At 44.5% G+C, this 14,505-nt stretch overlaps 1 protein-coding gene across 1 annotated transcript in view; it reads right to left on the bottom strand.

Moving 5' to 3' along the window:
• SCFD2 (sec1 family domain containing 2) overlaps positions 1 to 14,505 on the bottom strand; it is a 394,551-nt gene that overhangs the window by 26,875 nt on the left and 353,171 nt on the right. Inside the window, exon 7 of the mRNA XM_066280835.1 lies at positions 115 to 249. Coding sequence (XP_066136932.1) covers positions 115 to 249 — 135 coding nt within the window. The remainder of the gene's footprint in view (positions 1 to 114; positions 250 to 14,505) is intronic.

Here is a 14,505-nt window from a genome sequence, read left to right as displayed (position 1 = left end):
CAAAATACTGGACAGTATCTTATGTGGCATTCGACAGGTTAAGGGGGTGTCAGCATTTTCACGCCCGGCAAAGACAGCGTTACATTCAGGATTACCTTTTCATAGTTACTTTACCTTCATGAACATGCTAAATCCAGTTTTAAGGAGATCAGTGAGGCCTGCAGACATGTGTTCGATATCAACAGGATCTGGCCTTTCAGGATCAAATATTTCCTCTACAACCTGCTTCAACAACGGCTTATAGGATGCCTGGAAAGAGAAAATATTGTGCTGTAAGTTACAGGGTTTGTTTGGTCTGGAGAGAGGACAGCTTTATCTGCACCAGATGAAACAAAACAAGTTTATTTTGATAGTGAGCAATGCTCATGCTTTTGTGTATGAAAGGGCAATTATAACAACATGGGTTTTTTTGGGTAAATTTTCGCCCCAGTAATCTGCCACTAATTGTTTCTCATATTCCCTTCTACTAGCAAATCTCTCTCATTGGAGCTATAACCATAGAATGACTAGCTTTTCGACCAAGATTGAAAGTGATCATTTTATGTATGAAGTATACTGGAAAGTAAAGTATTGTCATTTGATGTAGACATAAAGACGGTCTCCAGTTTTCCCTAAACATTGGTAGAATTACGCTCCCTCTGCTAGAAACTCGAATGTTCTCTTACAATGTTTAGTCCAGGCCCGAGCAAGCCCTCCTTCCTCTATAGAGCTCAACTCCAAGTACGACTTGGCCGGAAAGAGAAGCCAAGGTGCCAAAAAGGAATCTGACCAAGGTCAGGGCGTAAGAGGAGGCAAGCTGCGTGGTACTATAAACATTTCAGTAGAATTTAGTTGAACTTTTGATAAATAATGCTAAATGCTTTCCTTTTCTGTGACCGCAATAACCCTTCCACATTTAATTTGGAGGCAGCTGCCTCTCACTGCTGCGCCGTCTGAGCCTGTGCCCCCCACCCCCGCCCCGCCTCTCTCCTTGGATCTCCCTACTGCGGAGCTCTTCGCTGCTCTCGCCATCAGCCGTGCCCCCTTCCTCTCGGCCCTGTTGCTGCCTCCGCTGCTCCAGTTCCACAGGACACCCGAGTTTGCAGCATCAAGGATGATGGAAGAAAGAACGTCTTCCCTCAATGCACTCTCTATATCTGTTATATAGCTAGCGTATCTATTATAGGCCCAGAAAAGCCAGGTTCTGACAGGGCGCTGGTGAGATGTCTTCAACTCTTGTTTTTCTCTTGGCATTGGCCTAATCTGTAAGTTGCCTTTAGCAAGGGTCAGGGATATTTGGTGCACAGTGGTCCTTCATCTATCAGGGGGATTAGGTTTCAGAAACCCCCTGCTACAGGCGAAAATCCACAAAGTTGAGACCTTATATTTATTTTATTATTTATATACTAGAAAGCCTGGCGGTCATATGAAATGACCGCTGTTCTAGATATTATAAATTGTAATTAAAATGATTTGTGCAAAGGTGTCTGCTAATTCAAACTGAATTACCCAGGGCAGGCGGCAAGGACGCCCCTTTGCTTAGTGCCCCATGGGGTTTCCCCCTTCTACTTGCTTAATTGCTTAAAGTAGAGTGCAATGAAGGAAACCACTGGCGGTACATTTCTTAAGAGCCACCGCTAGCTCAATAAATAAAGGTGATTTAAATATGTTTTAATCCTTTTTGCGTTTCGGTCAGCATTACTCTGTCGTTTTTTTTTTGCATTTCTCTCTTGCCTTTGTTCAAGGGACTCATTTTGTTGAGACAGGCTTTTTTGTCTTGCATCTGAGGCAAGCCTTGTTTCTCTATGCTCATCAGTCTCATTTTGCCAAGAAAGATGCATTTGCTCTGCGACTGAAGCAAGCCTTGTCTTTCTCTGCTCAGTGGTTTCTTTTTGTCGAGAAAGCCGTTTTTGTGCAGCTTTAGCTCCTTTTCTCTCCTCTTCAGTGCTGTATTTTCTAGGAGATATTCTTAAAAGAAATTACGTTAAGACGTAGTTTTTATGTAAAATAGATGATTGCCAATGCAAACAAATGTTCACCTTCCCCCTGACCCGCTCAATTTGCATTCAGCCGTGGCAACTTCACCCCATTGGCTAGTACAGTTATGCAAGCAACCAATAAGCTATCGGCGACAAACAGACACTTAAGCCACATATAATAAAGATACAGAACACAGTGCTCTGGTTGGTCGCCTCCCATCCATCAGCCAATAGTGTGCCGTGTACGATCTCACGTGGGCAAACTAGCTCAAGCGGAAGTGGCTGTAGCTGTGTTTTCCTTTCTTGCAAGTCTGTCTACTCATCTGCTGTATGCTACATATTTTATTTTAATATCCTTTTAATATGTTTTAATTAATATTTTTATATTGTTTTCAATTTTTAGGCTAGAAAATGATTATTTTACTGCAAAAATACTTAAAATAACAAATATATAAAAATACATATATACCACAAAATCCCACAATATAGTGAAAAATCCGTGATAATACAAAATTAGATATATACAGTTTTAAAATCTGTGATTCAGTGAGACAGCAAAAAGTGAATCACAGATATGGCGAGGAATGACTATTGACTTTATCTGCCTTCATCTTGCTTTTCTTATTGTAGTTTTTTTAAAATTTTTATTTTCCCTTTATTCCTATTTTTGTACCTAAAATATCTTAGAAATAAGGCAGGGTATAAACTATCAAAGTCATAAGCAATCATTCGGCTAGAATGCAGCTGATGTATTTGTCAGGAATAAGATGCAGGGAGGAAATAGCAACTGTTCAGTTGAGGAGTGCAGCTTTCTTATGTTTATCAGTCGAACCGACCAGTGCATGCCCAGAGATCTCGTTGGTTAATGCTCTTGAAAGGTAAAGCACTGAGCAGGAACAGCGAGAAGATAGAAATTAAATCACACACATATACACACACTTGAGTCAACCTTCCTCAAAATAAAGCTATATCATGATATGATTTTTTTAAAATTTTGTTTATTTTTATTTACTTATTTGAGAGAGAGCGAAGGGAGGGAAAAATGGACAGAGAGAAAGGAAGGGAAAGAGATGAGAAACATCAACCCACAGTTGTGGCACCTTAGTTGTTCATTGATTACTTTCTCATATGTGCCGTGACTGGGGGCTTCAGCCAAGTCAGTAACCCCCTTGCTCAGGCAAGTGACCTTGAGCTTCAAGCCAGCAACCTCTGGGGTCAAGCCAGCAACCATGGGGTCATATTTATGATCCCATGCTCAAGCCAGTGATGCTGCACTCAAGCTGGTGAGCCTCTGTTCAAGCTGGATGATCCCTCACTCAAGCTGGTGACTTCGGGGTTTTGAACTTGGGTCCTCAGTGTCCCAGCCAACACTTTATATACTGTGCCACTGCCTGGTCAGGCTCATGGTAGATTTTAACAATTTACCATATAGGCAAAAATCCAGAAATGTGAGAATACACTTTTGATGAGTCCATGAGGAAACAGAAATTCTCACATATTGTCAATGGGAGGGTAAACTGCTACAACCAGCATAAAGAGCAGATAGATTGGCAATACCTATCAAAAGTACAAATGCATTTGACCTACAAATTTCACTTATAAGAATTTATCCTATAAATATGCTAATATATGTAAATTATACTTATAAAAGGCTGTTTATTAATAGTTTGTAATAGCGAAATATAGAAAACAACTCAAGTGCCCATCAATAGGGAGCTGTGTAATAAATGGGACACATCCCAGGAGGGAATGCTGTGCAAATGAGGAGGGAAGCCCTGTGCTGACCAGGCAGAACGTAAGAATCAAGTGGGAGTGAGAAAATCAAGGTGAGAAGCCCTGTGTAAGGTGGGCTGGCAATTATGTGAAATGTATCACAGCTTGTATTTGTTGAAACATGTAAAAAACAAACTCTGATGTGATACACAGAGACAACCATGAGCAGTGATCATGGGACAGGGGACTGATTAAGGGACAAAGGTGGAAGGAACACTTTCCAATGTATTGCTTTTTAAAAACACAGTTAAAACACCACTGCAAACAGCAAGAAGATTTTTTTTTATTTGTGAAAAAGGAATAGATTATGCATGGAAGAGACTAGAATAAAGCACACCAAATGTTAATTAGGGCTATCTCTATGTTCTAGGAGCAGGGGACATTATGTTCTCCTTTTTTCAAAGATTTAAAAATTAACAGGTATACTTCTAGAATGATAACATAATCCATAATCCAATAAATATTTTCTTTTTTCTTTTTTTATTAAATGGGAGGCAAGAGGCAGAGAGACAGACTCCCACATGTGCCCTGACCCGGGATCCACTTGGCAAGCCCTCTAATGGGGCGATGCTCTGCCTATCTGGGGCATTGCTCCATTGCTCAGCAGCCAAGCTATTTTAGTGCCTGAGGCAAGGGCATGGAGCCAGCTTGCTGGAACCACTCAAGCCTTGGCTGTGGAAAGGGGAGGGGAGGAAGGGTAGAGAAGCAGATGGTCACTTCTCCTGTGTGCCCTGACTGGGAATCAAACCTGGGATTTCCCATGCCAGGCTGACTGACGCTCTACCGCTGAACCAACTAGCCAGGGCCAATAAATATTTTTAATGTTAAAAAATAAAGTATAAAAGGTCATGGAATGACCTCTGAATTCTATAAATCTTCTCCCCTGAGTAATCTGGCTTAAGAGCCCTTTATCATCTCAGCTTCGCTGGACATTTAATTTTTTAAACTTAAACTTTAATTTCTTTAGAATGCTCCCAAGGAGAAGTCTTTTGGCCAATACTCTACTTTATCAGCATTGTCATAAAAAATTCATTGACTTCTTCCTTTGTAACAGAATCCAATTCTTCGCCAGGCCCATTATCAATTGGCTAAAAAACTGCTCTCCAGCTTCCTTGCAGCTGGGCACGGCCATGTAGCTGAGTCTGGACAATGAGGGGTAAGTGCAGGGGGAGTGGGAGTGTCAGAGGTCTCCTTTTTAAAAGGCAAGGGGTGCCTTGGTCCTCTTTCTCTGCTCTGCTGCCTGGAACCCGGGAGTGATGCCTGAGCCCCAGCAGCCAGTGACACACAGGGCTGTCCCTCAGAGACGCTGAAGCAGAGAGTGGAGGAACCTTGGTCAGCGATGGCGGGCAGAGCCACCATGGCCACAGCATGGACAGGCTACATCAGGACCTACTTTACATGACAATACAACCCTGATCGGTTTAAGCCATGATGTTCCAGCTCTCTGTTACTTGCAACTGAATAAAATACTAACTGAACAAATCACAAAAAGAATATAAAGAGCCTGACCAGGCAGTGGATAGAGCATCGGACAGGGATGTGGAGGACCCAGGATCGAGACCCTGAGGTCGCCAGCTTGAGCGTGGGCTCATCTGGTTTGAGCAAGGCTCATCAGCTTGGACCCAAGGTCGCTGGCTCGAGCAAGGGGTCACTTGGTCTGCTGTAGTCCCCCAGTCAAGGCACATATGAGAAAGCAATCACTGAACAACTAAGGAACTGCAACGAAGAATTGATGTTTCTCATCTCTCTCCCTTCCTGTCTGTCTGTCCCTATCTGTCCCTCTCTCTGACTCTCTCTGTCTCTGCCACACACACACACAAAATAATATAAAGAAATAAAAGGCCATTCCTTCCTTCTAGTACCTTACAATTAATTTGTTTTATTAGCATATATATATATGTATGAATGTATGTATGTGTGTATATATATACACATAGCAAGTATAGAAAAAAATATATATATATAACCAGTTGTGTGGAATAACTTTAAGCAGAATCACAGAGAAATACCCATTGGCTGTCACGCTTAAGAGAGGAGATAGTATGCCTTCCAACCTACAAAGAAACCCCCCCCCCAAAAAAAACAATAAAGACAAGGTGTTGCCCTCCATTGGAGGTACCTTCTGCAGGAAGGGAGAGCAATGGTCCTGGAAAAGCTCAGAGACAGGAAGGCGGCTCTGGGACACAGGTAAAACACTACCCTCGGCACTTCCTCCGTGCAGCCGCAGTGCACTGGGGGTGATGGCACTGTGCTCAGGGCTCCAGAGGCCCGTGTAGACCGGGAGAAGGGAAAGCCATGTGGGGGAACTGGGGACCTTACTCTACCCCCTGCTCCCCTCTCAGCTAAGCTCTGGGGAACAAAGCACCCAGAAGAAAGCCCCCACTGAGCCAGGCTCCACTTGAGAGGCAAGCGGAGATTGGGAAGTGCTATCCCCTAAGCACCTTCATTCTTGGAAACTTGTGATCTCTGCATGTTATTGGGGAAGGTTGTAAATATTTTTTATTTATTTTTTTTACAGTATGTAGGTAACATTTATTTAGAATAAGGACAGAAAGAACAATTTAAATACAGAAAAGAAACAGCTAAACATGACATAATCAAGAAAAGTAACAAATGCCTTTATTAACCACCTGACATACCTCTATAATACCTGTTTCTTACATTTCTGGGTTGTATTCTCTCTAATTACCTTTTCATATGACAGCAATTTGAAATATCATTTTCCATAGAGAGATGTGATTGTTATTCAGCTATTGTCTCTCCACGTCACACCTGCCCTTCTGTACTCAGATGTCTGATGTTGGGCTCAGGCTCAGCAAACTCTTGTGCTTTGAAATCTGGGTCCATTAGTTTGACTGGGCGGTGGCGCAGTGGATAGAGCATCAGACTGGGATGAGAAGGACTCAGGTTCGAGACCCCGAGGTTGCCAGCTTGAGCGTGGGCTCATTTGGTTTGAGCAAAGCTCACCAGCTTGAACCCAAGGTCGCTGGCTCCAGCAAGGGGTCACTCAGTCTGCTGTAGCCCCACGGTCAAGGCACATATGAGAAAGCAATCAATGAACAACTAAGGTGTCGCAACAAAAACCTAATGATTGATGCTTCTCATCTCTCTCTGTTGCTGTCTGTCCCTATCTATCCCTCTCTCTGACTATCTCTCTGTCTCTGTAAAAAAGAAAAGAAAAAAAAGAAATCTGGGTCCATTAGCCTCTGCCAATAGGGGGCACTGGAGAGACCAGAAGGAAGAGCAGGAGGGAGCTTGCTTCTCCCTGTTTAACCTGTTTACTTGCTGCTCCCTCCCCCCCAAGGCCTCTTCCCACTTGACAGAGCCCCTTTTCCAAACTTCTAAGTCAGGGGTCCCCAAACTTTTTACACAGGGGGCCAGTTCACTGTCCCTCAGACCGTTGGAGGGCCAGACTATAAAAAAAACTATGAACAAAGCCCTATGCACACTGCACATATCTTATTTTAAAGTAAAAAAAACAAAACGGGAACAAATACAATATTTAAAATAAACAGCAAGTAAATTTAAATCAACAAACTGACCAGTATTTCAATGGGAACTATGCTCCTCTCACTGACCACCAATGAAAGAGGTGCCCCTTCTGGAAGTGCGGTGGGGGCCGGATAAATGGCCTCAGGGGGCCGCATGTGGCCCGCGTGCCATAGTTTGGGGACGCCTGTTCTAAGTCATAGGATTCAATAAATTACCTTCCTTGTTTAAACCAGTTTGAGGTTTTTCTTCTTTTTTCTTTTTTAACTTATACCCAAATGCACACTAAATATTATAAGTATTATTAATTTTAAAAGATGCTCATTCATAGGTTTCCCCAATTAAATGTTATATAGAAAAGACCTCTAACTTCTTTATCAAAACAGCTAAGCACAGGACAACTAAGTAACATTATGCATCTAATAAGCACAATTTGGAAACGAATTGATCAGCTACAAAGCGGTACTTGTTTCAACTTCTTAGCAAACACATTTCTTGGATTTTCTACTTAGGATTTTAATGATGAGAAGCTTTGGCTCCTTCCTCTCAGCCACTTAGTGTGGGTTGGTCTGTGCCCCCAATCATGTCACTGAAATCTGACTGGAATGAGCCGCTTGGGCGGTTCTTAGACGAGAAACCTCTGACTGTCATGGAATTTTCAGTTCAGCCAGCAAAGGACCACATAGAAGGTGGCGATGGGGGAGATGGATGTCTTCCCTAGCTCTGTTCGAAGTCTCTCACATGTCAGAAAGGGCCAGAGAGAGGGGGAATATTAATTCTGTAGTTTGCCTCAACATTAAGAGGGTTAACCATAGTAATTTAATTTTCCTAATCAAGCATTCTTTGCTAGTTCATCTTTTTATGGGGGGGGGGATTTAAAACACAGACACATTCATCCTTTCCTTTTCTCACTGCTCATTCATTTCTTGCTTGTATCATATGCAGCGTGTGTTGGCAGCAGGAGGTCTGTGCCCTACTCCGCCGTCAGACGCCAGGTTCCACTAGCGAGTGGCCCGCCGTTCTCTGTGGGGCTGCGACCCCGCGCGGAAGCCTGTGCAGCCAGCTCATCAGCAGACGCTGAGAGAGAGGACGGAGGACTTCCAGGGAGATTGCCATGGGTTCAGCCTGAAAATGATCTCTGCCACTCCCGCCATGACTCATTGGCCAGAATTAGTCATAAACCTACATTTACCTGCAACAGAATCTGGAAAAGGTGGCCTAACTGTGCCCAGGAGGAAAAAGAAATGGAGTTTGGGGTTCATATATCATCGTCTCTGCCACAGACACACTGTAAAGTCTGGATTGAAACATTAATAAAATTATTTCCTTAACAACTGGCAAGATGCATATTGTAGACAAAGTATTATTAAACCCCCTTTCCCTTCTCATAAGAATTTGACCTTTGGTTAACATTTTAGCTCTGTTTCCCTGGAAACCTGATAAGGGAAGAATGTCAAACTCTAGCCAGGCAAGATTGCTTATGATAAAAATGACCCCTGCCGGGTAAACTGCGTTAGATTGGGAGAACTATAAAGACTGGATAGAAAGCCGGAGGGTGGGGCTTCTCTGGGTGCAATGAGTCTTGTACGGCTGGTATAACTGGGCCTGTCCCTTGGAGGAACACTGGAAGCTACACCTGGGGAGTGTTCCAGAGAAACGGGCTCCTATAGGACATGAGGTTTAAGCCAGGGAACTGCCCCCTCCACCCAATGGCTTCTCAAAGGCTGTGTGGACTGCTTCCCGGGTGGTCACAAGGACCACTCCAGGGAAGAAAAGTGCCTGCTGCTTCTTTTGTGGTGGAGATAATGTGTGATTAGGTCAAGAAGACTTTTATTGACCTGATCTCACTCTTAAAGAAAAGTATTGAGTATAGCAGCAGTTTCTAACAGTACACATAAGTCAGATAATTTTGAGATAGGAGTTTAACTCCAGTATCTTCTTGAATTTGATGCTCTTTAAAGATGGCCCAGGATACCAGTTTCCCAGAAAACCTGAGTTGTTGTCATAACCACCTCCCATCAGTCAGGGCTGCTGGCCTTGGCTTTGCTGGTTAGTGTTTGCTGGTGCAGCTAGGGATTCTCTGTCCTGCTCCTGAAAATGCTTCTCCATCTTCTGCAAAACTGACTCTGAACCACCAACTTCTCAGGGAAACTAGACTTGCAGGGAGGATATTCAGTTTGCTTTAATCCAAGATTGTACATAAAGATGTCTCTCCAGAACTGCTCATGGCTTTGACTATTCTATGGTTTCTTTATTTTTATTTTTGCTATACTAAGATATATTTTATCTTTTTATCTTCTTAAAGAAATGGTTTGTTCTGCAAATGGAAATAGTGGTTCAGCAAGACCAGGCCTTGGCACAGTGGACAGAGTGTCAGCTTGGGACTCTAAGGATCCAGCTTCAAAACCCCAAGGTCGTGCCTTGAGCATGGGCTCATCCAGGTTGAGCGTGGCCTCACCAGCTTGAGCGTGGGGCCACTGGCTTGAGCATGGGATCATAGACATGACCCATGGTCGCTGGCTTGAGCCCAAGTTCACTGGCTTGAAGCCCAAGGTCGCTGGCTTGAGCCATCCCCCCACCTCATGGTCAAGGCACATATGAGAAAGTAATCAATGAACAACTAAGGTGCCACCATGAAGAATTGATGCTTCTCATCTCTCTCCCTTCCTGTCTATCGTCCCTCTGTCTCTCTCCCTCCCCTTCTCTCTCTCACTACAAAAAAAAAATAAAAAGTAAAGAAAAAGAGAAATGGTTCATTTGTCTATCTGGTCAGCCATCCGTCCACCCATTCATCCATCCATCCAACCAAAGCAGACTGTTTTAACATTTTTGAGTGTAGTCCGTTAGGTTCAGTATGAGACCAAAGCCTGAAGCTATTAACTAATTTGCATGTGTTCACAAGGCATTAAGAAGCAGACTGAAGGGCAGAGCCGGTTCCTAGACCCAAGTTTACTCCTGTCCTTAAGCTGGTTCTTTTGGCAAGAACCCTAGCAGCAGGTCTGCGGTTAGGTGGATAGAATTGGGAGGAGGAGCAGAGTGTAGCTCTTGGAAGAGAACAGCTGGTGGCCAGGGCTAGGGACTGTTGACAGAGACTAGGCCCACAGACTGTTCAGAGAGCCAAATTTTACCAGGCACGAGATGAATCAAGCCTCTTGAGATGCTGCTGGTTCTAAATACTCTTGTTCAACTCACCAGAGGCACAAAAGACAGTATGCATCTGTGGGAAGTTTTCTCCAGCGCAGCGCAGCTCAGCACAGCTCAGCACAGCGCAACTCAGCACAGCATAGCTCAGCACAGTGCAACTCAGCAGAGCGCAGCGCAGCTCAGCACAGCATAGCTCAGCACAGCGCAGCGCAGCGCAGCTCAGCACAGCATAGCTCAGCACAGCGCAGTGCAGCACAGCACAGCATAGCTCAGCACAGCGCAACTCAGCAGAGCGCAGCACAGCACAGCACAGCTCAGCACAGCACTGCGCAGTGCAGCTCAGCACAGCACAGCTCAGCACAGCACAGCACAGCACAGCACAGCACAGCACAGCTCAGCACAGCACAGCACAGCTCAGCACAGCACAGCACAGCGCAGCTCAGCGCAGCATAGCTCAGCACAGCACAGCACAGCTCAGCACAGCATGCAGCACAGCACAGCTCAGCACAGCACAGCTCAGCACAGCACAGCACAGCTCAGCAGAGCGCAGCACAGCACAGCTCAGCACAGCACAGCTCAGCTCAGCACAGCATGCAGCACAGCACAGCTCAGCACAGCGCAGCGCAGCACAGCACAGCACAGCTCAGCACAGCATGCAGCACAGCACAGCACAGCACAGCTCAGCACAGCACAGCACAGCACAGCTCAGCACAGCACAGCTCAGCACAGCGCAGCGCAGCACTTTGAGATCTCGACCAAAACAAGCAAGAGCCATGAGATTGTTTTTTCTGAAAGGGCTCGTAAGACATCTGCCTCATCTGCTCCTGCTGCCACTGAGGAGCTGTAGCACATCAGACATGGTGGCACTTGGGCAGGGGAAACCTCCCGTTAAACTGGAACAGTTGCAGTCAGAAATGAATGCATAAGCAGATTTTCTGCACAAGCAGAACTGGGCTTAGGGTTCTAGTCAACAGAGTCCCCGAACAAACACAACCTTTGCAAACACACTGGTGTCGGCCAGTGTGCTGTACTGTGCACAGCAGCTAACAGGACGGCTGACCAGCCAGCTTCAGGAGGACGCCCTTTCCGTGCAGCCCAATGTCCTTGGCAAAGGACGAGACAAAACGCTACAAAACAGGACAAAGAGAAGGCCTATGTTGTCCTTTACACTGCAGTGGTTTTCAAACGTTTTATACTTAGGGATCAGTGTAAATAGGAGAGTTATTTCAGGGACCACTAAGGCAGAAATCACCCTGAGCATAAGCTAATTCGACTCAGATCATTGGGTCTATAATCTTCATCAGCACCAGAGTGATTGACTCTTTTGTGGACCGGCACGGAATTTCTGGTGGACTGGTCCACAGACTTGGTTGGAAACTACTACTTTATAGCAAATGCTTACACAGTGCTGTCTATGTGTCAGCTCCTGTCCTGGGGGCTCTCTATGTATTAAGTCATCTAATTCTTAAGGCAGCTGTATAAGACAGCTAATTAGCTTCTTCTTCCAGAGGAGGAACCAGTACAGAGAGGTGGAGTAACTTACCGAAGGTAACAGAGCTAGTAGGGGCAGAGACGGGCTAGGAACACAAAAGCTCAGGAACTAAAATTCATTGTGTTGACCTCTGTGCTAACCTCCCTCTCACAAAAGATTAAGAACATAATACCATTCTGGATAAGACCCACAGTCCAGGACCCACTGTCCACCCACCGACCCGCCCAGCAAACAGGCCTCGAGCACTGAGCTAGGCCCGCTAGATGTCACAGCAGCAAACACAGGTGCTGTCTCTAGCTTTGATGCTGTTTTCCTCCAGTCAAGAGCTACAGCAGCCTCCTGATCCCCTTCGCCCGCTGTCCTGACTGGAGGGCCCAAGTCTGTGGTGATGTTCTGGACTCGTTTCTGGAAGCCCAGTCTGGATCCTACTCCTCCAGCACTTCCAGAGACTTTTTACGTTCTTAATTCTTGTATGAAATCACCATCTCCTTAAAATGACAGGAGTGACATCTGCTTTCTGCATCTGTGCTGTGATTGACACATTTCCCTAAAGGACTAGGGGTGGAGATTAAACGAGAGGCAGCTCTAGTGCAAACACAGGAAAGAGAAGTGGCTCTGGGAGGCAGCTCGTGCGCGGCAGAGCGGGGTGGGGTGCTCCGGGAGGGCGGCCAGGCCGGCAGGGCCCTGGTGCCCGGGGTCAGAGCCTAGGGCTGCAACACTGCTCAGAGCTGGGACAGGAGCCAGGCCAGGCCAGACCCAGCACTTTCCCACTGTTCCGGAGTCCGGGACATCTCCACTAGCTTCTGTGTAGAAACAGCATGGGACTAGACAGAAAGCACACATTCTTCCTGGAGCCATACGACTGAGGACCGGATTGGGAGGAGAAATGGACAGACAGAAAGTTGCCCAGCCAAGACCTATCTTCAACAGTAGACACAACTGGACTCTGGTTTTGGTCTGGACATTTGTCCTTTTCTAATTATACACACTTTAGGTCCTATCAACTCCCCTGATGTGTAATAAAGATATATGCATTGTATACAAGATGCACCCAACAAATATTTATTAAGCATCCACTGTGGGCAAGATAGCACTCTAGACAGAGAATATGGCAGTGAGCAAATGAGATCAAACCTCTGTCCTGGCAGGGCTTACGTCTGTGACTTAAAGCTTCTTTGTGGTACATGTACACAATGGAATACTACTCAGCCGTAAGAAACGATGACATAGTGACATTTATAACATGGGTGGACCTTGAGACCATTATACTGAGTGAAATAAGTCAATCAAAAAAAGCTAAGAACTGTATGATTTCACACATAGGTGGGATGTAAAACTGAGACTCATGGACACAGATAAAGTGAAGTGGTTACCCGGGGGGAGGGGGATGTGGGAACAGAAGAGAGGCTGGGGGAAGTGTGTAAAGAGGAACAAATATGAGGTGATAGAAAATGATTTGACTTTGGATGATGGGTATACAACATAATCAACAGTTAAAATGCTATAGAAATGTTTACCTGCAACCTATGTACTCTTATTGATCAATGTCACCCCGTTAAGGTTAATTGTCTAAATACAATTTAAAAATTAAAAAAAATATATTGACAAACCAAAACAGGTAAAGCTTACCTATAATCCCATCAAAACCTTTTCCTCTACATATAATATATAAATATAGAGCAAGAAGTCAGAGGTCCTCTTTGTCTTTCCAACCCTTCTCATTCCCCACAAGGTCACCATTATAATTTCCCCCCCAAAATTTAAAGACTGATGAAATACACATAACCATATATTGTGATCATTACTTTTTAACCAAAATAGCATAATGCTTTATAGATCTTTATACGTGATCTACAACACGTATTTTTTTCACCTAATAGATCATGCACCTCCGTTTTAGTTAGAATTTTCTGGGTCTGAGACATGGGTTCAAATACAGTCTCTGCTCAGAACACTTAGATCTATCCCACTCATTTTGGTGATTTCACAGCATTTCACTATGTGTCTCTATCATTATTGATTTATTCTCCTCTGAGATATGCACACACACACTGCTCCCTGCCCCATTGTCCCCATGTGCCGCTCCCTGGCATTCAGGGTGTCTGCAATCCGGGGAAGGCTCATTTCCAGAAGCCATGGCTGCAGGACAGGGTTCTGAGGCCTGGAGAAATGAGAGCGTTGGCAGCAGGGCAATAACGTCCAGGAAACTTACCATGATCCTTACCATGCCCAAGATTTATAGCTAATACATCTTTATGTGAAGTTGCCAAATCAATCACCATGATGATCATAACAATGAAAAGACCTCATTAATTTAGTGCTTCATTTTCCCTTTGCCAACAATAGTAGCCACTTCTTTCTTGACATTCTTTGGTCTAAATTTCATCACATATTATCAGTTCTAACATGTCTTATAGAACTAGTTCATACCACAGTATTTAAGATCGCTATTTTTTAATGGCAAAACTACATATAATTAGCTAAGTGACTTTATCTATATTTTGGGGCAGGTGTTTTTAGATCACTGGATGGGGTTTGTGTTTCTAACCAAAATTGTCTAAATACTGTGCCTGTTTCTAAGGTCCATTATACCTTGGTGTGTGATTTCAGATGCCCATTGGCACTGTCAATCAATACTTCTATAGTTTC

The sequence above is a fragment of the Saccopteryx bilineata genome, chromosome 5 (genome assembly GCF_036850765.1).
Source record: "Saccopteryx bilineata isolate mSacBil1 chromosome 5, mSacBil1_pri_phased_curated, whole genome shotgun sequence".
Classification (NCBI taxonomy): domain Eukaryota; kingdom Metazoa; phylum Chordata; class Mammalia; order Chiroptera; family Emballonuridae; genus Saccopteryx; species Saccopteryx bilineata.
Note: the sequence above shows the minus strand (reverse complement) of the source record. Positions and strands in the feature narration are given on the sequence as shown.